Below are 27,204 nucleotides of genomic sequence, written 5' to 3'. Positions count from 1 at the left end.
TTCTAACAAAACATGGTCAGAATACTTAATAAAACCTGGTGGCTTGACTTGACATTTTGTGAACTACAGATAAGTATACTACTTCAATAACAGTTTTTATGCACTTGTTTTATGCTGCATTCTTCCCAGGCCTTTCCCTGAGGTGGAATTTCAAAAAGAAAATGCTCATCCTGAGAGCCAAGCCAAGACACAGTTCTATGGATTTGTCTCTGTCAAAAAAAAAAAAAAAAAAGCAGATGCAGACACTCTTATCAAACAAAACAACTTTTTGGATGAATGCTAACAAGACAGAAGGCCCCACACAGAGCCAGTTTATTCCCACTGGTGAGACTCCCAGGTCCTGACACTGGTCACTCTGCTGGGGACAGCTGGGCAAAACTCCCTGTGCCTGTAACTCAGAATTACTGAGTGGAGCAACGCTGCCCAGGCACAAAGGCACCAGCTTGGTCTCATCCCTCTTCAACATGGCCCAGCCTGCTTGGGGCAGTCTAAACCCAGTTTTACACAAATGAGAACCACCACTCATTTCCAACTGGTTTCACTCGGTTCTTAACCAAGAGGAGAGAGGAATCTCCTTCGAGAGAAATCAATTAACACTTCCAAAAGGGTGCCCCAAACTGGTTCACAGCTAGGGACCCCCACCTTCCCACTCATTCTGCAGCGTTCAGGGGCTCTGCTTGTGCTTTAAATGCTCTTGTGTGAAGGTAGCAAGCCCACCACAAAGAGGCCTGGAGTTTCAAGATCATTTCCACCAGCTGTGTTTTGTAAGAGCCTGTGGATGATGCAGTTCTAACACTAATGAATAAAGTATTGCTTCATCTGCTGCATCTCATTCAGCACAAGAAACACATAGAAAAATGAGGGAAGGATTAGGAAAGACTTTAAAAGTTTATAATATGCACTTTAAAACAGCTTTTTCTAAGAAACAAGCACTGACATGGGGGCTGTGGTCAGGATGACTTGCAAAAGCAAGGTCACCTCTCTATTCACACCACATTTTTCAACTCCATGAGCTCGGTGCTGTGAGGGATGGGACATCATCCATTGCAACTGATGGGACCACAAAAGTGTTAGAGCACTTCTCAGCCTATCTTCTTGTCCTACCACTGAGACACTGCCTCCCCCATGAAGCATCAATGATTTTTTTTCAGCTAGTGGCAGAGATGAGGAGCAAGAGAGGGACCAGCAGATCCCACTGCAAATACTCTGGTACTCCCAGGACTCAATTCAGAGTAACAACGTGTTCCTATGCCTCATTTGGGCAGTAGCAATGGTCCACAGGCATAACTCCTAACATATGCAAGACAGCCAGCTCCTGCTAGCTGTCCAATTCTGGATAATTGCATTATCTGATGTTAGTGTTGAACAGTGCACACACAAAACCACCACAGGAGCATGGATGAGACAGCTCCCTGTGCCTGCACCCCAGCCTTCCTCCAACAACCAGCACAGCACTGCAGAAGCTCCTGAGATACTTCAAGGAGCAGGTACAACACCCCTCTGCCTCTCAGCCAACACAGCCCTTCCACAGGTGAGAACTCCTCCTGCTATGGAACAGAACCAGCACAGGCAACCAGGGGAAAAAAATGAAAAAACCACATAATCTTTCAGGTCAGCCTGAATTTATTCTTTCAGGGCTCTCAATACAAATCATGAATAGACTCTGGACCTTGTTGGCTTCTATGAACTGTCAAAGACTGCAGAGCAGGGAACAGCACAGCTATAACACACAGTGTCTAGTCCAATAAATCCATACCCAAGCCTCAAAAATTAAGACAGAGCTACTGATAGCAGCTGCTGTAAACAAAACCCACTAGGTATATCTGCCTGGGAAAAAAAACCCTAAACACAACAGCAAAACAACAAACAGCCTGATAGTTCATGCCCCCAGTCCCCTACAGACATAGCAGAACATAACTCACCAGTGCTCAAAAGCCTCCACACCCATGAAAAAGAGGAGGGCACAGAGAGTCAAGCTCTGGGAAACCTGGAGCAGCTGGGTTCAAGAACACACACTGGTGTCCCTGGCATAGCCTTGCCCTGGAGCTGGTCCTGCTCATCAGTCATTTGTCCCCTCCTCCAACCAAGGTAAATTGAAGGAGACTTGTTTTTAAAAAAGGCAATTAAAACCTCAAAGGCCTTCACATGAGACCTGTTGTTCACCATATCTGAAAGGTGCCCAAGGAAAGGAAGGAGAAAGGACGAGATGGCTTTGAGGCTGATCCCTTCATTTAGTTCCCATTATTAAATCCATGTTAAATGTTTCTGAAGATAGTATATTCACCAAGGATGGCAGTTAGAAGGAGAGACATCAGCACTAATAAATACTGAATTTAGAAGTACCCAACAGCATAAACTAACGTGGCTAATTTTGTACAGCATGTCCTGAGAGCCCCAGAGTGTGACAGAGAAGCACCTCCAAGCCCTGGGCAGCCCCACAAACTGAGTGAGTGCCCTGTGAGGGATGCTGCTGCACATCCCTTTCTAACCAGGGCTGGCACTGCAGCATCTCAGCCTGTCTCTGGCAGCTTGAGAAAAACACATGGTCCTGTTCATACAAACAACAGGCATTGCAAGAATAGGACAGATTTGGTTTTTAGGGAGTGGAAAGAATCATCTTTGCAGGAGCAGGAGACCTCCTGGGAGCCCTTCAATGTTCTGTCACTTCCTGGTAGGCAAGGATGGACTCAATTTCTTCCCTACCACCAAGAAATCATCCTTCAAGTGACAGCACACAGTGGCAGAGGAGGTACATTCAATCCCCAGGGAGCTGCACCAGTGCTCATGAATGCTGGACTGGAAACCCAGCCCTGCAGTCCAGCTGAGCCTCCCCAGCTCAGCACTGTGCTCCACCTGTTCCAGCACAGCCGTGTTTCTGCTGAACTTGCAGAGCTTCATTTGGAACCAAGGCGGGAAAGAACTTTTGTGGTTACCAAAACAAGATCCAAACCAAAAGGATCCAAACCAAAAGGCGACTCACACTGCAGAGTTTGTCACTCACTGCTCCCAAGCCATCCAGTGGCCCTGACTCAGGCTCTTCTGAGCACCTATGACTGACAACAGACTTTACACGTTTCTGAAGCCCCCAGTTCTGGCACACAACCCCAGTGCCACCCCAGCAACACCAGCCCCACAGTAGCAGGCACTAAGGCAGCAGATCAGCTATCACCAACCCCACCCCACACCAGACACCTTACTCTGCCCTGCAGGGTGAGGTCCCATTTTCTGGAACTAAGGCAAAGATGGAATTTGCTTCATCTGCAAGCTATAAATCCTTTCTATCTTCCTGAGCCCAGCATAGATGGGAACAGCTGTGTGGCAGTGTTTCCCTAAGGCTCCAGCTCTGTTGAAGATGCTGAAATACCAATATAAGTCTAAAAGCCAGAGAGCAAGAGAGAAGTAAGTGGCAGCAAAAGGAGGAAAGGCAACCACAGAAAGGTTTGGATTGGAAAGACCTTGAAAAATAATACAATCCAAAGCCCCTGCCATCAGCTGGAATATCTTTCACTAAATCAGGCTGCTCAAAGCCCTGTCCAACCTGATCCTGAGCACTTTAAATGATGGGGCATCCACTGCTCTTAAATGAAACAAAATTAATACCAACTCCTCCAAAGAAAAACCTTAGTTTCTTTAAGAGATTTTTGGTGTAGGACAAAACCCATTGTGCACACTGCTGGACAGGGTCTGCTGAGGAAAAGAGGGAGAGGGCAGGCAATACCAAAGACATGAGCATGGAGAAAGAAGCCAAATATATAAGAAGCAGACTGTCAGGACCCATGGCTGGTTGATGCCTCATCCATCTCAGGACTCATCTTCCTCCAGCATGAAGAGAAGATGCTGTCAAACTTCAGACACATCTAGCTCCCTCCAAAGACCACCCCAGACCCCAGTTAAACTCTTAGAGCTACTGCTCAGACATCTGGACACTTAATTTTGATTTCCAGCCTAATTCCTCAGCAGCTACACTTCCTGCCAATTCACAATTGTCCACCTTGTAGATAAACATCTTCCCCAAGCTTGAACAGCTCTCCTCTCCTCTCCTCTCTTTGGGGGGTAAATACGGAGCTCTGTAAGATGATGAGCACCAGCACTTTCCAGGAACTGTGCTGCTCACAACTCCCAGGATCAGACAAGGTTAATCCCCTGCAAAGCATCACACTGGGGAGTGGCAGCACTGAATCCTCCAGAAACACAGCCCAGACCACAGCAGGTGTTGGAAGGACCTGTACAAACAGGCTGTGCCTGCCTGCATGGCTGGGACCTGTGCAGAATGCTAAGCAGGGCTCAGGCCTTATTGATGATGATTACCATTATGATCATTACTTCTACCACTGCTGCAGTCACACCCAGGGGCCCCCAGGCAGATCCCTGCAAGAGCAAGACATGGTCTCTGCTTTGATGAGTGGATAAATCTGGTGTGAAACAAGCTGCAGCAACTCAGCATGGCAAACAGCATGGAGGGGGGCTGGCAGCACCACGAAAATTGCTACTTCAGTGGTCTGAACACATGCCTTGAGTGCTTCAAATCACAGTAAAATGTTCCTGTTTATAAACTGTTGGCTGCTGCCATTTCATTTTGTTTCAGTCATGTAACCATTTCTAACCTTCTGTTAAAGTTCCATTAAGCAGCTTTTAATCAGCACCTTCTGGCTGAGTTTTGTGCAGGTATCAGGAAATAAAAAGTAAAACTGAAGTCAAGGTGACACTAAGGAAATGCTTTGGTAGGAGATGGGAGGGAGAAGGGGGTACACACAGCACCTGCTCCACAGTCTTTCACTCCAGTGTCTTTCCCCTCTGCCTTCAATATGATCAAGAAATAAAACCACTAATGTGATCAGCTGAACAGACCCTCTACATACAAGCAACACACCTACAAAATAATAATAAGAACCACAAGGCCAGAGGATGCACATCCTAAACATTAACAGCAATGAGCTGAAGAAATTACCAGGAACAGAATTTGCCAGTCTCCCAGAGAGATTCCAGAACTACAAAGGCTGCAGGGAGCCAATTCCAGTGACCCTGCTGGGGCAGCCAAGGCTGTGAGGAGCACAGCCACTTCTTGACCAATAATAGCAGCAGGACAACCCTTCCCCAGAGCAGTGCTGCTGCTCCTATCATCTCCAGCAGAAGGATGCATGGGAAGCCCATGTGCCTCCAGTTAAGCAGCTTTGGCAGGGTAGGAGGGATGAAAACACACTGGGGTTTGAGGGGAAGCTGCCACTCCCCTACCTACAGACTCACAGCTAATCAGGCGGGAAAACCTGTGTCCAGCAGAGGACAAACTGAGGCAAAATGGCAGTGCCCCTGTAAGCAGAGAACCAGTGGGGCCTGGGGCCATCTCCCAGGCTGAATTATTGCTGCAGAAATCAGGGACGTCATTGAAAAAACAATTAGGGAGCCTGGAAGAGAGAAGGGAGCTGTAGCAAGTGAAGGAAGTACATTGGGCTAACTATTTCTCACCCCAGCCCTTGCCTGGCAGATCCCAGAAGCCTCATGTTCTCAGGGTTATATATGGATGGTTATGGCTTTGCACGGGCTGCTGACAGCAACCAGCAGCGTGTCACCTTCTGCAAGAGGATTAGCTGAAGCTGCAGGCATGTTGTCACATCACTAAGCCTACCTCTGACCAGGTCTTGGCCAAGCCTCAGCTCTTCCAGGCCTGTCAGATAATGATGGGATCTCTAAAAGCCCAGTGTCAGACAAGGCAAGGGACTGGCACTGACAGAGTCCCCTGGGAGCTCCCGAATGTCTCCTGGTTCCCAGCAGACCCAGCAATGCCTGACTGCTTGCAGGACCAGGAACAATGAGAAATGTTTGAGTGCCTTGTCTCCCCTTCTCAGCCTGCAGTGCCTGCTCTGCTCCTTGGGAAAACTTCCTTCCACAAATGGCAAGAAACACGGGACTTTTTTAGAAGGTGATAATGTTCCTGAGCCACATACAATTAGACCTACAATCACTAAAACACTGACAATTAAGACATACTGACCTTTTTCACACAAAAAATCCTGACTGATCAAGAACAGATTTCCTAGGAAAAAAAAGGGCCATATTCCATTATTATTTTTAATTGCAAGAGAATTAGAAAAATAAGAATTTCCACTTGACTTGATGGTGACATTTTCTTTGCATTTTAGAAATGGATTATCTTTTACTTTTTAAATTCCAAATGTCTTTCCCTTCCTATTTCTCACTAAGTTTTGTTATGGAAGGCAGCAGAACAGGTGCATATGACTTCGCTTCTCCCCCTCCAACACATTTTCTTTTTTTGTTCTGAATTCTCCGAAGTTAGAGTGACAGACAAAAAATACCCAAAACACTCATCAGGCTTTTCCAACTTTCCTATAAAATGTCCTTAACTTTAGAAAATCACTCAAGTGTAAGATTTAATATGCTGCTTTGTTTTTCTTTCTCTTTTCCATTACTCTGTAGTGTTCCTGAAAACGTATACGCTTCCAAAAGATAGAGCAGAAAGAGGAAAAAATATACAGGTGATATTTATCTTATTGTACTCAACATAAAAGAGGAAAAAGCGGTGAAGGAACAATGTCGAGCATCCCAAACCAAATACAAAAGCTGGTTTGGCCATTTTCTTGAATACAGCTGAGCTTTTCTTTGGAGAAAGGCTGGAGAGGAGGAGGGGAAGAACTTCCCCCCATTTCTATCTACAGTAAATCACAAGAAATAGAAATGTCCTGCTTGGCCAGAATAGCTACCACTCTCTCCTAAAATCCTTGGCCTTCACTTGTTTCTGCTGCAGTTCCATCACAAACTCTCCATTGTCAGCCAGGGGCATCCCAGGTGCTCCAATTTGCAGGTTTCCAGTTGCAAGTTCCAGGGATGCTCCCAGCCATGCACTCCTGCTCCTGGAAACTCACTCCCCTCTGTGTGTCCACAAGCCAGGAACTCAAATCCCACCCTTGCTGCTCAACTTCATCTGGAGAGGACTTTCACAGCAAGAAGTAGAGGGAGGCTGACACACAGTGACTGGCAGGCATTTGTTTTGCTGACATAACACTTCCAGAGACCATTGCAATGGCCATAAAATACTTTCCCAATTATTTCATATTCAAGAGTGTTCCATAGTAGAGGGAAAGAACTAAAACTAAACTGAACTAAGACAACCCATCCAGCAGACTGGAGAGAAAACACTTCCAGACTTACTGGCCAAATTTATGCCCTACCACTCCCAATTATACTCATATTCCACAGATCAACCCCTTGTTTGTAAAGCACTCGCCTGTGCAAGGGTGAAAGAGCCAATAATGAAAAGGGTTGCTTGAGCCCAAGCTCCTTGAATCATTATGTGTCAGCAGGGACCAAGCAAGCAAAATGCCTTGAAAAGTACCAGTCCTGGCCATGGGACATCTGCTTTCAGCTAGAACTGAGAAAGATCTGTCCCCATGTCCCCCCACAGCCCTGCACTTCCAGGAAGGCAGCTAGCCAGAGCAAGGGGAGGAGATACCTTCACCTCCTTCTTGATTTGAATGACCTGAGAAAGGGAGGCTCTCACAAACTCACCAACAAAGAGCAAATCTAGAACAGCCTTGCAGTCAGTTCCTCTGAATGAGGCCATTGTGGTTCCTTCCTAGAAAATAAATACTCACCATCACCTCCTGGTTGCTTGTATGGGTTGTACTTTGGTTTGGGGGCGACCACAGGTGCAAACTTCTTTGGGGTCTGCTGGGTGGACACGGAGATGCTGGGAGTGCCAAAGGTGTGTGTGGTCTCCATCCTTGCAGCAACGTGGCCAACAGGCTCGTTGGTACTCTTGGGGGGCAGCCAGGATGGGTGGGACATGCTTCAGGTCTGAGGAGACACAAAGAGAGTCACACATACATTAGGAGTTTAGGCTGGGGAAGTAACAGCTGCAATCCTACTATTTTTCTCGTTTATTAAATCAATCCTACAAAACCCTTCAAAATATGTTTAACTGGTTCATGCTTAACTTTAAATATGTTGTTCCTAATACATAGGACTTGAGATGCAAATTTGTCTTTCTCTCCCCAGCAGGTCAGAATTACTGATCAGGCTATTGTTGGTACCTGCAATAATCATTGCTATTTTCCTCTTCAAACCAGAGCACAAACAGGCTGATACCCTGAAGCAGCCCATCAATCCCACCCTGCATTCAGTACAGTAGTGATGTATTTGCCTTTCCCTGTTAGGCCTTTTTGAGTACATTAATGTACAACAGTGCAGGTGCTCCGGGGACAAGTCTAGTCACAGACAGGCACACACACTTCCAAAATACACTTTTAGCACTTTTTCACATGTCATTTAGGACCCCATGCCCCAGTGATTTTCATTCAGACTTTTAAGAAAACAGATTTCAGAAGTAGCTAATCATTCTTGATGCCTCCATTTCTGAATGCCCAGCTTAAGACATTTTAAAAGCATGTCAATTTTGAATAAATGCCAGAATCTCACAACCCCTGACAACCAGGCTCCTTTTAGACTTGTGTAACAAAAAACAGAGGCAGCCCAAATCATTACTTATTTATGAAAATCTTGGCTTTGGCCTCTTAAAAGCCTACATCACTTTTGAGAACTGGGTTCGGATGCTGCTGAAAATGCTGCCCATAAAAATCCTGTTAATTCCAATGAACAAGTGTTTTTCACCACACACAAACCACACTCGCTGGGTAGCCATGATAGTTCTGCTGTACCATCAGATGGTCCAATGGAGCTGGATTTGAGATTTGATGGAGAAATGAAGATCCCACACAGACAAAAGTCAATGCTAATTTTGCAGCTCTTGAGCACCCTGTTGCTCCTGCCCATGCACTGCTTTGGTGTCAGAACCCCTTAAGGCTACCAAAACCTGTGACCCCATCAGCAAAGATTTGATTTCATCATGGAAAAGGATCAGTGCCAGAGATAGGAGCAAGATCTCCACATGGTAGTGCAAGGTGAGCACCTCCAGCTAAGAGCAATGACTGTTAAAACTGATGGATACACAAGTGTGCTTATTCCTACCAGGAAATTTACTTCAAAAAACAGCTTCCTGCTTGAGGAGTAATTTCTACTTTAAGCCCCAATGTCTGACCCAACACTAGGAGGTGACAATTTCTGATCATCTTCCACCTGCATCACTCCTTGCGTGAGAGAGGAACTGGCAGGTGCCAAGCACCAGTCCCAACACTTCTGTCTCTTCCTGGCCATGCAGCCTCACTGCTCGATGTGCAGACAGTGGTTTCACAATTCCTACCACCAGTAAGTGAACCTGCTGCACTAGGCATCCAATACCAGTGAAAGGAAGGCACTGGAGCTGCCTAGAAATGAGGCAGACAGGAGCATGGCAGGAGCAGTCCGGAGATGGATCCAAGGCTGAGCTGCAAGGACACGACTTTTCTCCCTCACAGGCCTGCTGTCCAACCCACAGTAAGAGTGCAGAGCATCATTCTGAAAGCAAGAAGTGAAAGGCAGGTCGTCCCCACAGGGCAGGAGAGGAGACCAGTCCCAAAGGATCTGGTTGGGCACACAGACCACGGTCCCACTGCCAGGCCCTTCCCAGCACCAGCAGCAGCCCCTATGGACCTGGAAAATGACTGCCACTCCTGCAGTAAGATTCACCTGCACTGCTGCCTCCTCCTCCTACATCCTTCAAAACCGTAAAAGCAGCAATAAAACTCAGACAACTATCTAGGTCCTAAGAGCAGAAAGCAATGAGGCAGTCAGCCTTAAGAGCTAAACAGGACGAGCCTGCACTCTGCAGAGTTATTACATTCAAAGATGACTGTACCTTACCCATTGCTAAAAGCATCCTGGAGTTTAATTCTGACAGGTTTTCAGCCTCTGGCTTGACATCCAATATCAAAGAGCCTCCTGCTACAATGAAGCACCCTCAGACCCTGGACATTAACTCCATGCTGATTCAAAGCTAAAGAAAAAAAATCCCATTACTGACTAGATTATCACCATTCCTGTTCTGGAATGTTCCTTAACAACCCCCAGGCAGCATGCCTTGGTCCCACTGAACCCTCATGGTCTGCTGGGCTGATGACAGGGATGGGTTGTGTGATGCACAAACCAAGAATATCTGCTCCAGAAGCAAGGTTGCACAGCACTGAGCACGGCTGAAGACAATGGGAGAATTTCAACAAATGAGCTTATAAAGCAGACTGCTCCTATGGACAGCTTGGGAGCAGAGAGACCACAGTGCTGTAACTCAGCTGCTGACTGCAAGCTGGCACACAGCTCCCTCTCAGCTAACCTCTAACGCCTTTGTTTTGGCCATGGTGGTATTTTCTAATTGTTTCCCTATTAGCCTTTTCTCTTCCTCTTTCTCCCCATCTCATTTTCTGTTATGCATTTACTGCCACTCGCTTTTGCTATCTGTGCCCTGACAGTGTTTTCAGCAAGTTCCCTTTTCCTCATCTGTTTGAGCCTCAGCTACCCAGACTCAATTAAATTTAGCCTAACTACTCTGCAAGATCATAGAAAAAGAAAATGAATTAATTTCTTTTGAAAAGCTGAAGCTAAACTTCTGAGCTTGCTATTATTTTCCCTCCATTTTGGCTGGTAAAAGGCCAAAAGCAAGGAAAACTGTAAGGGACAGTGGCTTGCAGACAAGCACAGCCCACCTTTCAGCAGACTTCTCCACGCTGGAGCACCATGGCTAATCCAGAGTCACCAGTGCTCTCTCTCCACTCCTTGAAATACTGCCTGGTTTTCCATCAGGAGCCTCTTTGGAGCAGAACATTTGTGACGTGCAAAATGAACCAAAATAGTATAGGAAAACTAGGGCCTAATTCCCTTACTCTAAACTTACTCTTACCCACGTCACTGCCTGAGTGTCACTGTGGTGCCTGCACTTGGACAGGAACACCCAATAGGTAACAGCAGAGCTTTTCTGGCTAGCCAGCAACACAGCCAGCAAACACACCTTTCACTTTTGAGCTATCTTCTTCCATTAAAAGTTATTTTTCACTGCAATGCTAACCTACTGATTAAATCTACAGCTGCCCCCACATTTCTGCTGCAAGCAAGAAATTTGTCAGGCACTGTTTGTATTCATTGAGCCCCTTCCTGGCAAACCTCGGTAGATCCAGGCACGAAACAGTTAACGCAGCAAGGCTGGAAAAGCCTTTGTCAGCAGAGCCCATGTCCCTGGGAATGCTCCCAGAGGGACAGACACCTCTTGCTCCTCTGTCAGTGCCACACCTCTGCCTTGGCCGAAGCCTTCTGCACATCTGCCTGCCACCCTCCCTCAGCCATCCTTGGTCATGCACAGCTCACAGCTCCGTTCCCAATCTGACTGCTACAGGCTTTTTCTGTGACTCCTTCCTCAGTGACCACTCTGGCAACACCCCCTTCCCAAATTCACTGCCTCATCCCTGCCAGAAAATCCCTTAAATCTTCTCTGTGTCACTGTTTGAAAGCCTCTCATTGATCATCTTGACTAACCCTGAACCATCCCAGATCACCACTCTGCAAAGCTTCAGCTGAGCTAAAGATTATTTGTTATAAAGCATATGTAGCCTCAATTGAAACAATGCAAGTGCTGGAGAACCCAACACAGCATTAGGTACATTGTTTGGACAAAAAATGAAGCACCATAATCACAGCTTCTTCTTTATGTCAGGCTTAAAATTTAGCTAGATCCACTTTCAACCATTGCATTTTGTAATGCGCCAGTCATTTGCATTACAGACTTGCCTCTCTTCCTTATGTAGATCCTTTCAGAATGCAGCCAGATCATTGCTGAAATCAAACCAAAGCATTTAAATTAAGTATCAATTAAACTCCCTGTAAAGGGCAGATTTCTCTTGATTCTTTCATGTATATTTACTCAGAACACTCTTCAATTTTCCAACTACCTTTTCTAAAATGGTGGCTGATGGCATAAGACCATTTTTAAGAATAGTAACTTAAAATAGAAGAGGTAAAATGATGAATAATATCAAAAACAAAAACCTGACTGAAATCAGCTGTGGACGCCTGAGGTTCTGTTATCCTTCCTTCCTTGGAAGCATTAGTCATCACGTACTTTTGGAGGCAGAGGATAAGACCAGACTAACCATGATAAATAGCATTAAGAGCAAAGAGTGAAATCACACTGCATAAATAAGGCAAACAGTGGGCTCTGGTTCTATCATTAGGAGGATCTTAATGCTCTAAGTTCAGAAAATTCTAACCATGAAAGAATACACCACAGCAGAGGAACTGGAATCCATGAATCCCAAGCTGAGACCGCATTATCTAAAAATGTCAGACCAGGAATATCAATAGCAGATAATACCATGCAGTAATAACAGCCTGACAAGGTTTTTTCACTGCCTTTTTCTTTTTTCAAATGTGTGGGCATAAGAGCTTGTTTTTGCTTTTAATTACAGGATGTCATTCACCTTTGAGAAGCGAAGGTAAAAAACTGAGGGTTTCAAGTCAATTTCTCCTTACATGTGATAAGCAATGGAAGGGTAGAGTACCAATTTGTCTACTTTTGACAAACTTTCATCTCTGAGACAGGCTGGCTTTTCTGTGATTAGACTGTACCCAAATAAATCTCCATTTCATTTTCGTATTTGTAACATGGACCAAACACTCCTTGGATGTTGATGGACTTCGCCAAGACAGAAGATTTTGTCCCTGAGTTAATTAAGCTAATGCTTCGTAGCGGGTAGCAACAGTATTTAACAAAAAATGAGCAACAACCGTCTGTGCTTACAGACTGTCTGCTCTGCCTTCCATCCCACGCCTTCCTAAATTCACTGCCTTCATGTAGGTCTATGATGTTCTGTCTTAGTATCACCCATGCACAGTGAACCATTACTCCTAAGGCCAAGAGATTGATCAGATACAGGGAATTAGGACCTTGTGTGTTGCCAGTACATGCAACTGAAAGTTGTGTTGGGGCTTTTCTCTGATACACAATACAAGCATCACCTTCCCGTGATAACTCAAGTTTGTCTCTAAGTGCAGAAAGGCAAACTGCATCCTCCCCACTCTTTCTTCTCTTCCATCCAAGTAAAAGGACGTCAAGAGAAAAGTTTTGACTTTACATCACCTTCTAAATGAATTTTAAAGAACGGCTCTGGAACTAAACAAAGGGGACATCCTTCACAATGCAAAAAATCATGCCACCCGTTGTCCCTTTCTGCTGGAGCTGCAACCTGCATATCTGGCTGTCTCTCCTCTAAGCTGATTTGTCTTCATTTTTCTGCCTGAAATTCCCCAAATCACAAACCTCAAATGCCCTGCTAAAATAGAGTCCTTTGCTTTGTCCTTTTCACCTCCAATCTTCTAATTAGTCAAATGCAGTGGCTGAGGCTGACCAGAGAGATTTGCTCTTTACAAACTCCCAAAGCTGCTTGTTTTTCTTGGCACTGGTCCCCTCTGAAGGTTAAATAAATTTATTTCTTCATTTATGGCACATGATCTCTAGCCATGCTCTTGTACTTCTTGTGGCCTTCAAAAGAGGGTATAATGTCAAAATTCAGGTCTTATTAGAGGTCTTTAACCAAACATAGGAAGTGCCATAGGTACTTAAATTCAGCACAAGCTCTCCTGGGATGCTTTTCCCATATGGTACTACTTATTTTCATCAATTTTACATCATATGGCAATTTATGTGATTTGGGGAATTGGGAGTCCTTGGGAATTAAGCCCTCCCTTAATCATTGCTGATCTGCACAACATCTCTAACCAAATTTAACTCCTGCAATATTAACCAGCCCAATAATGCTCATCCCTCAAACCCCCCCAGCAGCAAATTGAGTCCTGACCTTCATCATGAAGTTTCAGGAACAACCTTGATCACTGGGAATCCTCCTGTGCATGGTGCTGGTGTGACCTCTACCACCAGTGAGCAGTGAAGCTCTAAGAGTCAACAGAGCCACCATGAGACTCTGAGAGGTGATGAAGAGGAATGGAAAACAGCATCACCCTCCAGTGACTGCCCTCCTGACCCTAGGCAAACTCAACACAGGTGGACTCCAAGTTCTTGTGGCAAATACCTCCTCAAGATCAGGCTTCTTTGCTTGCATCCATTTTACATGGTTTATGCACAGTTCCTAATGCTTTACTGTAGTCTTTCACAGCAGGTATCAGCTAGAGCAAGTTCAAATCTGCCTCTCAGATTCACAGTTTATTTCAATTGCCTGGATAAGGCAAGGTTTTGTATCTTCATCCCAATTCCCTCAAAGTAAAATAAATAAATGAGTAAATGAAATCAAAGACACCTCAGTTAAACAGGACTGAGAGCATTTACCTATTTCCTGCTATGGGACATCATTAATGTAATCAGAGGAATTAAAGGAAAAAGAAACCTAGTTAGAGCTCTGATGAATTATTCCTCAAAGAATATAATCTGGTAATATTTCATTCTGGTTTTAACAGCTTCAATCAAACTTCCATGGGATCCTCCTGAAGACCACTTAAATTCCAAGTGCACCCAGGTATGAGGAAGTGGATGGCCCAGATGACATCCAGAGATCCCTTGAGGGGTCAAAATCAATTATTTTGTGACTCAAAAACCCCAGACTGACAGCTGTGACTTTCTCTGCAGTCAGAAGGGTTTCAAGAATCACAAACCTGCTGAGTTGGAAGGGACCACAAGGACCATCAAGTCCAGCTCCTGGCCCTGCTCAGCACCATCCCCAAGAGTCACACCATGTGCCTGAGAGCTTCGTCCAAACTCTTCTGAGTTCTGCCAGGCTGGTGCTGTGACCCCTTCCTTGGGCAGCCTGTTCCAGCCCAAGCACCCTCTGGGGACAGAACCTTTTCCTAATATCCAATTAAACCTCTACTAACTCTCAGGCCATTCCCTTGGCTCCTGTCACAGTCACCACAGAGCACAGATCAGAGCCTGCCCCTCCTCTTCCCCTCAGGAGGAAGCTGTGGCTGCAGTGAGGTCTCCCCTCAGTCTCCTCCAGGCTGAACAGACCCAGTGCCCTCAGCTGCTCCTCACACAGCCTTCCCTCAAGGCCCTTCCCCATCTTCATCACCCTCCTTTGGACACTCTCCAATAGTCTCATGTCTTTCTTACATTGTGGTGCCCAAAACTGTCCACAATATTCAGTATGGGGCCAGCCCAGTGCAGAGCACAGCAGGACAATCCCCTCCCCTGCCTGGCTGGTGAACCCCCAGGACACACTTGGCCCTCCTGGCTGCCAGGGAATGCTGGCTCATGTTCAACTTGCCACCAACCAGGACCCCCAGGTCCCTTTCCATGGCACTGCTCTCTAACCTCTCATTCCCCGTCCATCCATCCATCCATCCATCCATCCATCCATCCATCCATCCATCCATCCATCCATCCATCGTTGCCCCATTCCAGATGCAGAATCTGGCACTTCTTTTTGCTGAACTTCCTATAGCTGGTGACTGCTCTATCCTCTAATTTATCGAGGCCTCTCTGCTCTGCCTCCCTGCCTTTGAGAGACTCACCAGCTCCTTCCAGTTTGCAGCAATTTATTGTATTCCACTTCAGAGATGCCAGCAATATCACCTACTGGCAATGCAACATTATATTCCTTATTTTCTAGTTGCAATAATTTGCAAATGAACAGAGCTTGTGCCCATTCTTTTAATAACCAATACCTTAAAAGTAACATTTTTCCCCTAGCTGCATCCACAGTTCATCTATTTTTCATCAGATCCATGCCAGTTTGAGATGTGACTTTCGTTTTACACTCTTAATCACTACAAGTTCTACAGTATTACTGAGACATAAAAGAAAGACAGCAAGTGTGCAGCGGAAACTGCAAAGGTGTGATGGTAAAGAACAGTCCCTCTGGTACAAAGATGCTTGACAAACGTTAATGTCATCATGAAAATAGTTCATCAGATATCAACCCAATGCTGCAATCATTCCTACTTCAAAACCTTGCCTCTGGGAGAATTATGATATCAAACAAGAATCCATCCTTAGATTTCCCTCTTTGTTCATTTTTCTTGTATCAGCTTCGGTAGTGGAAAAGGTAGAAGGGCAAACTAAACATAAAACTTCTTTTCTTTCCCAATATAATTGCATTAGGAGTTTTGGGATTAGATGCTGGCTATTTGAATTTGGCTGCTGCTGCAAAACACATGCATAAAAGCTGATGAATGAGATCTTCCTTTTACAGCCATGTCACATCCTAGTGTCAGATGACAAACTAGGCTTTAAAATCCCAATAAATTGAACTTGACTTGTCTGTGTGAACTGAAACAAAGAGATCATACTGGCTCCCTGGAGATAGATAGATCTATCTAATCTAATACAACTCTAATGACTGCATTGCAATTTCACCAGAGAGCAAGCTGATTCTTGGCTTCTGTGGCATGAGACAATCCTCAGCTACTCCAAACATAACCATATTGGATAAAACACCAATCCAAGGCCACAGCTACTTGTGGTCACAACAAGCCCCAAGGCAATTGTAACAGAGAAGGCAGACCTGCTGGCTTACTCAAATACATTTTATTCGTGAACCTAAGAACCTAAGCCAGGAGTTAGCTCTGAGCTAGCCAGATTTCTTCCAACTGTTATAGTCTCTTCCCCTGATAACTTGACCTACACATTTCTGAGGATGTTGCTGTACCACAAAGAAGTTTGAGATGCATGTTTCAGAAATCTGTATATAAAATAAGAGAGGAATATATTAAAAGAGACAGCAAAACCAGGAATGATGCAGAAAGGTTATTCTGGGAGTTTCAGATCATGAGCTCCCTTACACAAATACTATTTTCCTGCATACAATTTATTTTCAAGACTTCTTCTCTGCCAAAAAAAGCTGCCTTTATTCCTTCTGTGTATTCAATGTCTTGCCTATAGCACAGCTCAGTGCTTGGCTTCCTACTTCAGCAAGGGACTGCCAAGCAACACAGAGCTTATCCATCAAATAAAATTATTAAGGGACTGGACTTCCCAGGTGATGGAGATGTACTGAAATCAGGAATATCAAGAGTCCCACTTAAGTGAAAAGAAAACAGGACAACAAGAACTGGCAAGGTTAAGGCTGTTGGAACAAACTCAGGTACTTTGGATGCTGATACTGTAGGCTGTAAACAAGAAGGAATTGTGCAGAACTAACACACAGCTCAGCTGTGAGATATCAACACGACCCCAGTGGGACCAAATGGGACACACAGATAATTGTATTAGCTCTGCAGAGCAGTGTGTGTGGCTCAGCCTGGGGAGAAACAGCAGGGATATGAGCTCAGTGGGAAACTGATAGAGTGAACAGGGAAAAAGTGCTGAGTTTGAGGTCGTACCCAGCAAGGCTGGGTGTAGCTGGGGTTTGTATTTATGATGGGGCTCCCTGCACTTCACTCCTCTTGTAAAACACTGTGATTGCAGGAAGAGTCAGATGCTGCCTCACCTGGAAGAACACACATCTGCTACTGGCAGTCTGAAACCCAAGCCATCAAGAGGATTTCCGTGAATGGAAAAGGAGTTGCAGCTCAGAACACAGGCACAGAACAGGCTCCACTGAGGAAGGAAGCATGTGTGGGTCTGTCACCACCATAACCTTCTGACAGCTCATGGAGCTGGCAGTACAATCCAGACTTTGACACTGTACTGCCTAAAAATCAAGCAATTAAATCAATTCATGGGCAGGAACAGTGTCCAAGATCAAAATCTTTAATCCCAGATTCTCTTCCTCCCAGCTGATCTACTTAACTTTTCCTCCCTCAGTTCCCAAGCCATCCTGGAAGTCACAGCTTCAGGCACCACAAATCCCTGGATGACATTTTCCTGAGCCTTGCACCAAGCTGTGTCTTGGTTTTGGTAGCTCAGGTTATAGCACTTTGCAAATAATCCTTTTTCCTATGGCAAATCTTGTATCTTAAAACACAGAAGAGTGATAGATGCCAGATGACTGGAAATTGATGTTGCAGAGAGATTGCTAAAGGAAGCAAGATATTTGAGTGTATGAAAACTCTAAGAAAGAAAGTGGACAAAATTCTTTGTATAAACAGGCAGAAAAAAGACTACATTTCTCTTGAGTTTCATGACAACAGGTGACTTGACATCAGCAACACACGAGCACTTTCTTGTCTCCCTTCTGCAACACAAAGCAAAAATAAAGGTTCAAATTGCTTCCTCCTTAAAGAAGCTGAAAGCCTGCAGTACTGTCAGGAAAGACAGAGGATCTCTGCAGGCTACCAAGTTCTGCTTTTAGCAGGAGACTAAATTATCACCAAGTCTAGGTAAGGCTTGCTGTGGCTTTGTCCTGGAAAACCTCCTAAATGAAGAATCCCTTTCTACCTGGTGACTTGTACTAGTGTTACACTATTTTCCCAAAGAAAATTATTTTCCAGCTCTCCAGCTGAGTCTCCCAATCCATTATGCATGTTCACAGCACTTTATTTGGCCATCTGGACAGAAGCATTTGGCTGTGACATGTTCAGAAGGCCCCTGGCAGTAGTCACAGGCTGCCATTGGATCATCCCTTTGCCTCCTTTCCACCAGAAACAGAAGCCAATGCTCGCCCAGCCTAATCTTGTAGTGCTCTCAACCCCTGACTGACCTTCCTCTGGCCTCTTTCCACCTCTTCACCATCTCATTTCAACTGGGGCACTCAGGACTGGGTAACAGCCTCAGCAGTAGTGAGGAAAGGTGAGCAAGAACTCGTCTCAGTCTACATCCAGGCTGCTCCTGAAGCAGCCCTATATGAAGTTTACTTTATTGACAATCACAGCACACATTGGACTCATATTCGACTGGGCGTTCACTGCCTGCTCCACATCCTTTTGTCAAGAAATAAAAAAGAATAAAGGGCATATTTTGAGATGGTGCCTAAGCTGGAGGAGCTCCACCATGCCATGGGCTGCATGGATAGAAGGGTAGGTCACAAGGTGGTGTTAGCTATCCCTACGCTATTTGCAATAAACATGACATATAACATAATGACATATAGCTCTTTAAGAGGACACCTGTTCAAAGGGAGGGGTGAGGGGATGTTCTTAAAGCACAGGAAAATGGGTGAAGGGGAATAGTAAAAGCAAAGGCAAAGCTGATTGTGACACTGTGGAGTGCCTGAAGATAAAGCTCTGGTTTAGTATCCATGGACCATTAGTTCTGCTCTGAATAGAAACTCATGACAGAAGACAAGTGCTTGAAATTTGATTTTCAATTCTACTTTGAAACTCATAAAAGCACCAAGCACCAGCCCAAGAAACTGTGGCTCTTCCCTTTTAACTCAGTGTCCATTCATTCAAGAACACTGATATGCAAAGCTCTGGGAGATAATTCCCCAGCTGTTTCAAACCATACTACCAGCAATGAAGTTCAACCCAGCCAGGCATCCACACCAGCCTTGTGAGTTTGCTAAACAAGCTCATCCTGCTATAAAACCCACCCCAGTTGCTCCACCACTATCACTTTGCTGCCTTCTGGTTTTGACCATCCAAATTAATCATTTGTTCCCCTTTCCAAAAAAATCAGTAGGAAGTTCTGTTGTGACTAAAGAGTTTTCATACTAACTGGCCACACCAGTTCCCTAGATGCGGAACAGCTCAAATCTGACAGTCTCCAGGAAAATATTCTGATTCTCTTTTACCTTCAGTGTACTTTCTCCCAAAAAATTGATGGGGTGATGGAAGAGAAGAAATTAACCATGAGCAGAGGGTACTTTTAGAGGGAAGAACAAAACTTCTAATATCTCCAAAGATTTTTATATGCTGCTGCATTTTAGCCACTGCTGGCAACCACTCATTTTTGAGCTGTGCTGGGGCAGGCAGCTGGGTCCTGCAGCTGGTAAGTGCACACACAGCTCCATTTATCAAATGCCCTTCAATAGTTGCTACCACTATCTCTCAGGTCTGAGGCAAAGCATGTTCCCACACACAACGAAGCATCTGAAAGGCATTTCAGCATGCCTCTGCTGTGTAATGCACGTATTTCTCTTTCCAAGTAACACAGCTGCCAACACCTTAATCATTCCTTGGGGACCTTCAACACATCAGCCCTTAAGTGCTTCATTACCTCCAGCAGCTCCTGCAGAGCTCACATCCCAGGTGAGCTGTACACAGCTCCCTGTCAGCTACAGAGAGCAGCCTGAGCTGCAGGAGAGCAGGGTCTGTGCAAATCACATCTAACAGCCTATCTTCCACCACTCTTTGTTTCCACAAGTTTGGCCTCGTTTGCTGCAAAATATCTAGGACAAAAGGCAAGGCAGCCTCAAGAAACCACATTTGAGCCTAAAATCACTGTTTCTTTTCATGAGATCCTGTGGGAGAGAAGATGCTTGCTCCTCTGCATGGACACTAAGGGGCTATGGAGACCAGTCAAATAACCTTCACTAAAGCACCTGAGCTATGTGTACCTCCCCAAAGCCTTCTTGTTTTTAAGTTAGAAACTGCTGCCTCAAGTCACAAAATATAGTGTTTTGAAATTGTATTGATATGTTCTTGGCACAAAAGAAAAATAAACTGCAAATGCAACCAATACAGAAACTTGAGCTGCCCTTTGTTTCTGCAGGGCTTAAAACACTAAGGGGAAAATCTAAGCAACAAAGTCCATTGATCCACGGAAAGATGCAGTCTGTTAGGACTGGTACACAGATACCTATTTTGAAATTACCCTGAGCATGTGAAGGCATAACCTACCCTTTGAAGCTTCCAGATTGCTCCATCAGGTTCCTTGAGATGACACTGATGGAGACATCATCACAAGGAATCACTTCCAAGTCAATCTTCTTTTTAAAACAAGATACCCCAGGACAATTTTTTTGTGAAGCACCTCCAGTAGGGAACAGCTTCACCTGCTCTCTTCATGTCAGCCCCACTGTCCCTTCTCTGCATCTCCCCCATCACCCCATAATTGAAGTTATGATCAAATGGCTCAAAATAATGTAGGAAGGTTAATTAATCATTCAATGAATACAAACTTACACATATAAGTATGCATAGACATGTGCACACCCCTGACTTTTTTATTCTGCATCATTAGCTCAGGAAACTGGTAGAGGCAAAGAATAAGGAGAGAAACCAACAGTTGCTCACATGGATCAACACTTCCAGGCTCTCTCTTTTGCAGCTCATCTCACTCATACTTGTGGTTTCAACATGTGATCCACATTAGGCCCCCTCTGCTCACCATTTGATGGTTCTGCTAAACAGATGTGAATTTATTTAGTCACAGAGCCTGCTCTTTACACTGCCTCTTTGTAGAACAGATGGGCTTTTTTTTTTTCCCTGTTCAACAGTGTTCAGACAACGATCATATCCAGTGCACAGGTCCGCTAGGCAATTTCAAAGGAAAAGGAACAACACATGAACACAGGCACGTTCTCACAGGAGTTGTTTTCAGCAGCCTGGACACACCACAAGAGGTGATGGCCCTGATGGAGAACGCCAAACTGCAACACCAGGAACACCCAGACAAGACCAAGGTCCTCAGGGATCAGCCCCAAGAATTCAAGCAAATGAGTGATGCATGCTGAGCTGGCAGGGTCCAGAAGACACCCACCACAGAGCTCTCCTGTGAAAGCTTGAGTGGAGAGGGAGCTGAATGAAGGGCAGGCTCCTGCAACATTCATGGGGACATGAAAACATGGCATCTCCTGGGACTCTTCAGCTTGGTGAAATAGCCTGGAAAAGCTATCCACTCCCTGTGTGGGCATTCTTCTTTCTGCACTCAGAGAGCCTTTGGCACTGGATGAAGCAGAACTGCACAAAGGCCCTCTCAGAGCAGAATAGGACTGCCCACATGAGAAGCACGCCTGGAACAGCTATTGCACTTTAAATTCACACCCCGGCTTTGTTTTGCAATGGTTTCCCTGTGCAGAAGGGCCCTGGGCTTCAGATTCAGTTCCTGCTCATGTTATCAATAGCACTGCTCCCATCTGAGCATAGGATGGGAGAGGATACCAGAGGCCAAATCACAACCTTGGAGAAGGATGAGTTTCCCTTTTACTTTGCACTATCCTGTATATGGATGCACCTCTCTATGGCTGCAGGAACACAACACTGATGACTTCACCCTAGCAAATGGCCCTGCTATGTGGGTAAATCATCTCTGCTGTACCACAGAAACCGAGGCTGTGTGTACATGGCACACATGAACACCATGCCCACACTTGTGCAAACATCTAATCCCTCTCCAAAGCAACAGTCCTGTCCCTCAGACACATCTTCGCTTTCCATGCACTGCCCACCTGTTACAAAGATGACCTCAGTTTCTACCAGAATATACTTAGGATACAGGATTAAAGATAATTATATATATACATATATGTATATGTGTGTATGTGTGTATATATATATATATATATATATATGTGTGTGTGTATGTGTGTATGTATATATATATATATATATATATATATATATATATACACACACACACACACACTTTAAATGTGGTTATATGAAAATTATGAGAATTTGGTTTTCTGGAGAATGAAACTCCCAATTTCAGAAGGAAAGTAAAAGTGGAATTCTCTGCCTGAAAGGCAGCCGGGACACAGCCATTAGCACCCTCCCTGGGGGCCCTAGAGCTGAACATTTCCAAAGGCAGAAAAATGTGTGGCTTTCTTTTGGGGGGGCATGCATACAATTAAGCAGTATTAAAAAGCTAGTAGGTATTAGGCAGAAAAATATTTTCAATAATAGAAGACTGGGACTGAAAAGGACAGCTGAGACCTTGCAGGGCAGCAGGCACTTCCAGCTACAAAGCATTTTGTGTCTTCTGAGAGTTTTTCCTTTCTTTTTTTTCTTGGCAAGCTCTGAAACACCACAGTATAATTTTCATTCCTATTAATGACCGTACCATCCAAATACCCTGTGTATGGACCATACACCAGCACTTCATTCTTTTCTACATCTTAAGCAGAAGCAAAAAAGCAAAACACTGTGAAAGAGACTTTCATAAGCATAAAGCAAATTTATGTGCCCAACTCCCAGAGGCTGGTTGCTTAACCTTCAGTATGAGACTTCAATAACTTTGAGCATTCAAACAACTTTCCTCCATGTGAGACAAAGGAAATTCCCTCCTCCTTTGTCCCACCTGCTCTGCAGACCTGGTGGGGCTGGTGCTCCTGCTGGGGCAGCACCAGTAACAAGACAGAACACGGCACCAGGGACAGGGCCCCCAGACAATCCTTCAGAAGTGGGGAAGATCTTTCCGGCATCACTCTCCATCTGCATCCCACCTTCCCTGTCACCTCCACCAAGGCACTGAGGACAACACTTAGCCCCTCCTTTACACCATTTTGAGCTCAGAGACAAGGTGCGGTCTATAAGAGCAAAGTTCACAGAGCCAAAAGGCATCCAAACTTTTAAGTATGGATATAGAGATCTCAGTGGAGGGTTAAAACTGAGGGGGAGCAGAGCTGGCAAAGGCTCGTGATGGATAGCAGTGAGCTGTTCAGAAGAAAATTAAGAAAACATTCTGAATTCCCTCCTAAAAGGGAACAAATAGGTCCAACACTCCAACAGAAGGGGATTTTTTGCATCTCTGAATGATAGTGCTTTGCTTCCATGGCCTGTGGCTGCTTGGGAAATTCAAAACTATTTCCCTGAAGAATTCACTTGGACAAGCTTTATGGCTTTGATCAGTTAACTATTTTTTAATGCTAATCCACCCCAGTGATATTTGTCCTCCTTTTCCCCATGTGCACAGAAGCACAGACACAGACAAATACTGCACAAAAGCAAACATCAGCCAGATGAACAGTCAGGAACAATGACATCCAGAGCCCATATCCAAACACCAACTCCATTCTGTTTTATTCCTTTCTATTCTAGCAGTTCAATATCCTTTGGCCCAGTATGACCCAATAATGGAAATTTAGGAATCAAATTTTGGAGCCCAGCAGGTATAATGCTCATGTAGTGATTTGGCCATAACTACTCTCACTCAAAAAATGTAAATAATTTCCCCTAAAAGTTGGACTAAAGCACATGGTTGAAACACCTTATCAGAAACATAACACAAACCCCAGCAAGTAGCCCAAGTCCTCCCCATCCTCCAGATTAACAAATAAAGGTGCAGAAGTAGTGATTTGCTAACACCTATGAAGCAAAGATTAAAACGAGCCAAGAGAAGGACTGAAATTACCAGACACCCATCAGCTCACTGGAATTGCTCTAAGCTCCCTCACAATCTCAGGTGTAGAATCCAAGCACCAGGCTAAGCAAAACTCCATTTACCAGCTCAGTATACAAATTTGTCCTCTTGTTTAGGGCACCAAAGTCTAAATGTGCACCCAGAACATCCTGGCTATCTAAGCCATTATTCAATTATCAGTCCTACTGGTTGCACCATTGTGGTGTCCCATGACATAAACAGCAAAAAAATACCACTACACCAAAAACAGCCCTGAGTAAGGGACAGTCCCTGCTCTGCAGCACCTTTGGTATTCAGGCTGCTATCTGAACTTTGCTTGCTGTCTTCAAGTAACAGATTCGGGCAGTATTTCCTGTGGCAGAGAATTACACAGGCTGATTATTCTCTGTGGAAAAGTGAAGAAATCCTGGAAGCAATTTTCTGTCTCAATTGTTCCCAGAGTGCAGGAACAATCTCCTAGCCCTCTTCCTATTTTCTGCTCCGTGCCATCCATGCTCAGCAGGCAGAATCCATCAGGATGATGCCGTAGGTCTGGGTCCTGCAAACACTCACCCAGGTGAAACCTCACACATGAGCAGCCCAACAGGCTGCAAACAGTGTCAGCCTTGACCTTGGCCACAAAGGTTTTAGGGGACAAAGAATGAGTCAGATGAGAATTCAAAGTACCTGGGAAATGTTCACTCCGAGGTAGGACTGGGCTTATCTCAGCAGAATAACTCAAATGAAATGTTTCTGATGCACACTTCCTAACCCCGTTCTTTTATATTCACTCTCAGGCACATGGTGTGATTCCTGGGGTGTCCTGTGCAGGACCAGGACTTGGACCTGATGATCCTGATCCACCCTTCCAACTCAGCATATTCTATGATAATTTTAAAAATCAAGGAAGATCAGCTGTACTTGAGAATTGCACATCACAGGCAAAGCTCCTAACAAAAAAGATCATTTTCTCAAACTGAAAATTTTAAAACTTCATTATCATGGGGGGTGGGGGGGAAGGACAGATTTTCTACAGGTATAAATCCCCACACTTCTAAAGACAAAAATCTAAGGACTGATAGCTTTCCATCATTCCTGTGCAAAACCACTACAAGTCTGACCCATAAAATAGGGGAAGAACTGAGTACTACATACTAATCTGCACTCCTCTGCACATGCTGCAGCAGCAGCAACTCAAAATATGAATTTTTCAACATTTTGGCAATATGTACTATTCACCCAGGTACATGCTCACACTCAAAATTATTCAATCAGAACCTTATTTTCCACCCAAATGAATTTTGATATAAAATATTCAATTCGGCCTAATCAGTGGGGCTTAAACATCAGTCAAAATATTTTCTTGAATTGACTCCATCAGTGCCAGAGCACAAGAAAAACCTCTTTAAACAATCTGCCTCCAAAGGCAGGTACTGACTTTTCAATTGTGCTATTATTTTTTTAATAAAAGTAACATTAAAAATATTGGTACTTTTCAGCCAATGCTGCTGAGGGAGGGACAGAAAAGGGCAGGGGGGCTGCTGCACAATCACACTGCCAGTCTTACAGTCTTAGTATCACTTCATTTTCAAATGAGGAATTTGGTAGTAAACAACCTTTTCCTTGTACACAAACATTTTTAATTTCATGCCCTGCTAATCATACATCTGTTAGAGCTCCTTTTCCACCCATTCCACTAACGATAATAAAAGAAAAATCGTCGCACTAAAAATGCGGTTTGTCTGAAATGAAAATTGAGTAATAATCAACATTCCTCTGTGGGATGAGGAAACGCAGCAGCACTGGCCCGACGGAGGTGACAAAGACATGGTTTGAAAAGGGATGCCTTCACACACCAGTGGCCCTTGCTGCTGGCAGCCCCTCTGTGCCCCTGTGTTTGTGTAAGAGCCCTTCTGGGACTGGTTCACCCAAGGCCCACACCAGGCAGGTACCACACCAGCAAAGCCTCTCCTGCTGTCGTCACCTCACTCACCAGCACCTCCTTCCCCCACTTTCTTCCCCTCTGTTTTTTCCTCACCTCCTCTATCAGCAGGATATGAATGTGACAAATGCTACAGCTCTGCCCTTACCTTCCCAATCTCCTTCCAGGGGTGAGACCCAGCAGGCCTCAGCACATCAGACTTCAGATGTGTGCAGTACCTTTACCTGGGCCTTCCACACACCAGAGCTCACTGATGTGCTGCTCAAAAGTGCACTTAAATAGGTGATCACACCCTTGAAAACAGCTCCTTATCATCCCTTCAGTAACATTAGTGCAAGTGCTGAGGTTGTTATTTAAGAGACATGCCCAGCTGAAATTCCAAGTTAATCAGGCCCCCAGAAACACCCACAATCAAGACCATCTGATTTGGCCCGAGAAATAATTTTTTTACAGCAAGGCAACAGAAGGAATTGCCCAGAGAAACTATGGATGCACCACTCCTGGAAATGTTCAAACCAGGTTGGACAGGGCTTGAAACAACCTGATCTAGTGGAAGGTATCCCTGCCCATCCCAGGGGAATTCAAACTAAAGAATCTTCTTCAAAGCTCCCTTCCAACCCAAACCTTTCCATGATTTTTTGATTCTAAGATTTACTGTCTTGCACTGCCCACACGCCTCTTTTCTGGACTGCTGACACACAGCTTTTGCCTTTTTAGACTCCTCCTATTCCCATAGCTGTGCTGGGCCAACTCCAACTCAGGAATATTGCACTTGTAAGACCTACGCAAATGGTAACTGAGAGTTTTAACAAGCAGTAAGAATCCATCTGAAGCCTCAGGCAATGTGGCACAAAGACATTCTGGGCAGAGGTACATGACTCTGCTACACCTGGGACTCCTCTCTGGCCTCCACTCCTCACATTAGCATGCTGAGCCCTCTGCTCCTGCCACAGGCTGCATTCTAAAGCACGATTATCTACATAAGCTCTCCCTTGTCTTCACCAGAAGTGCAGTTGTTTGACTAATCGGCTTTAAGGAGACTTGTGAGTTAACTAATATCAATTAATTACTCCCATTTTGCAGATAAGCAAACAAAAGAATAAAAAAAAGCAAAGCATTCTGGTCCAAATTAATGGAAGGGAAATCAGAGCCCAAACCCACTCCTTGACCTGGGTCCAGAATAATCAAAGGCACTGGGGAGAGGACCTTGGCCTCCCCAGGTCCCTGCCTCGTGCTCAAGAAGCAGCACCAGCCCTGCCCTGCACCACCAGCCCTCCAGCTC

General features: G+C 44.9%; 1 protein-coding gene across 2 annotated transcripts in view; it reads right to left on the bottom strand.

Annotated features, from left to right (window-relative positions):
- Nucleotides 1-27,204, bottom strand: part of LPP (LIM domain containing preferred translocation partner in lipoma) — a 317,335-nt gene that overhangs the window by 192,290 nt on the left and 97,841 nt on the right. For both annotated transcript variants that reach the window (XM_059479296.1, XM_059479295.1), the window contains exon 5: nt 7,608-7,809. In XM_059479296.1, coding sequence (XP_059335279.1) covers nt 7,608-7,800 — 193 coding nt within the window. In that variant the 5' untranslated portion in view covers nt 7,801-7,809. The remainder of the gene's footprint in view (nt 1-7,607; nt 7,810-27,204) is intronic.

This window comes from Ammospiza nelsoni, chromosome 10, assembly GCF_027579445.1.
Source record: "Ammospiza nelsoni isolate bAmmNel1 chromosome 10, bAmmNel1.pri, whole genome shotgun sequence".
In the NCBI taxonomy this organism is placed as follows: domain Eukaryota; kingdom Metazoa; phylum Chordata; class Aves; order Passeriformes; family Passerellidae; genus Ammospiza; species Ammospiza nelsoni.
The sequence above is the reverse complement of the archived record's forward strand: the minus strand, read 5'-3'. Positions and strand labels throughout refer to the sequence as shown.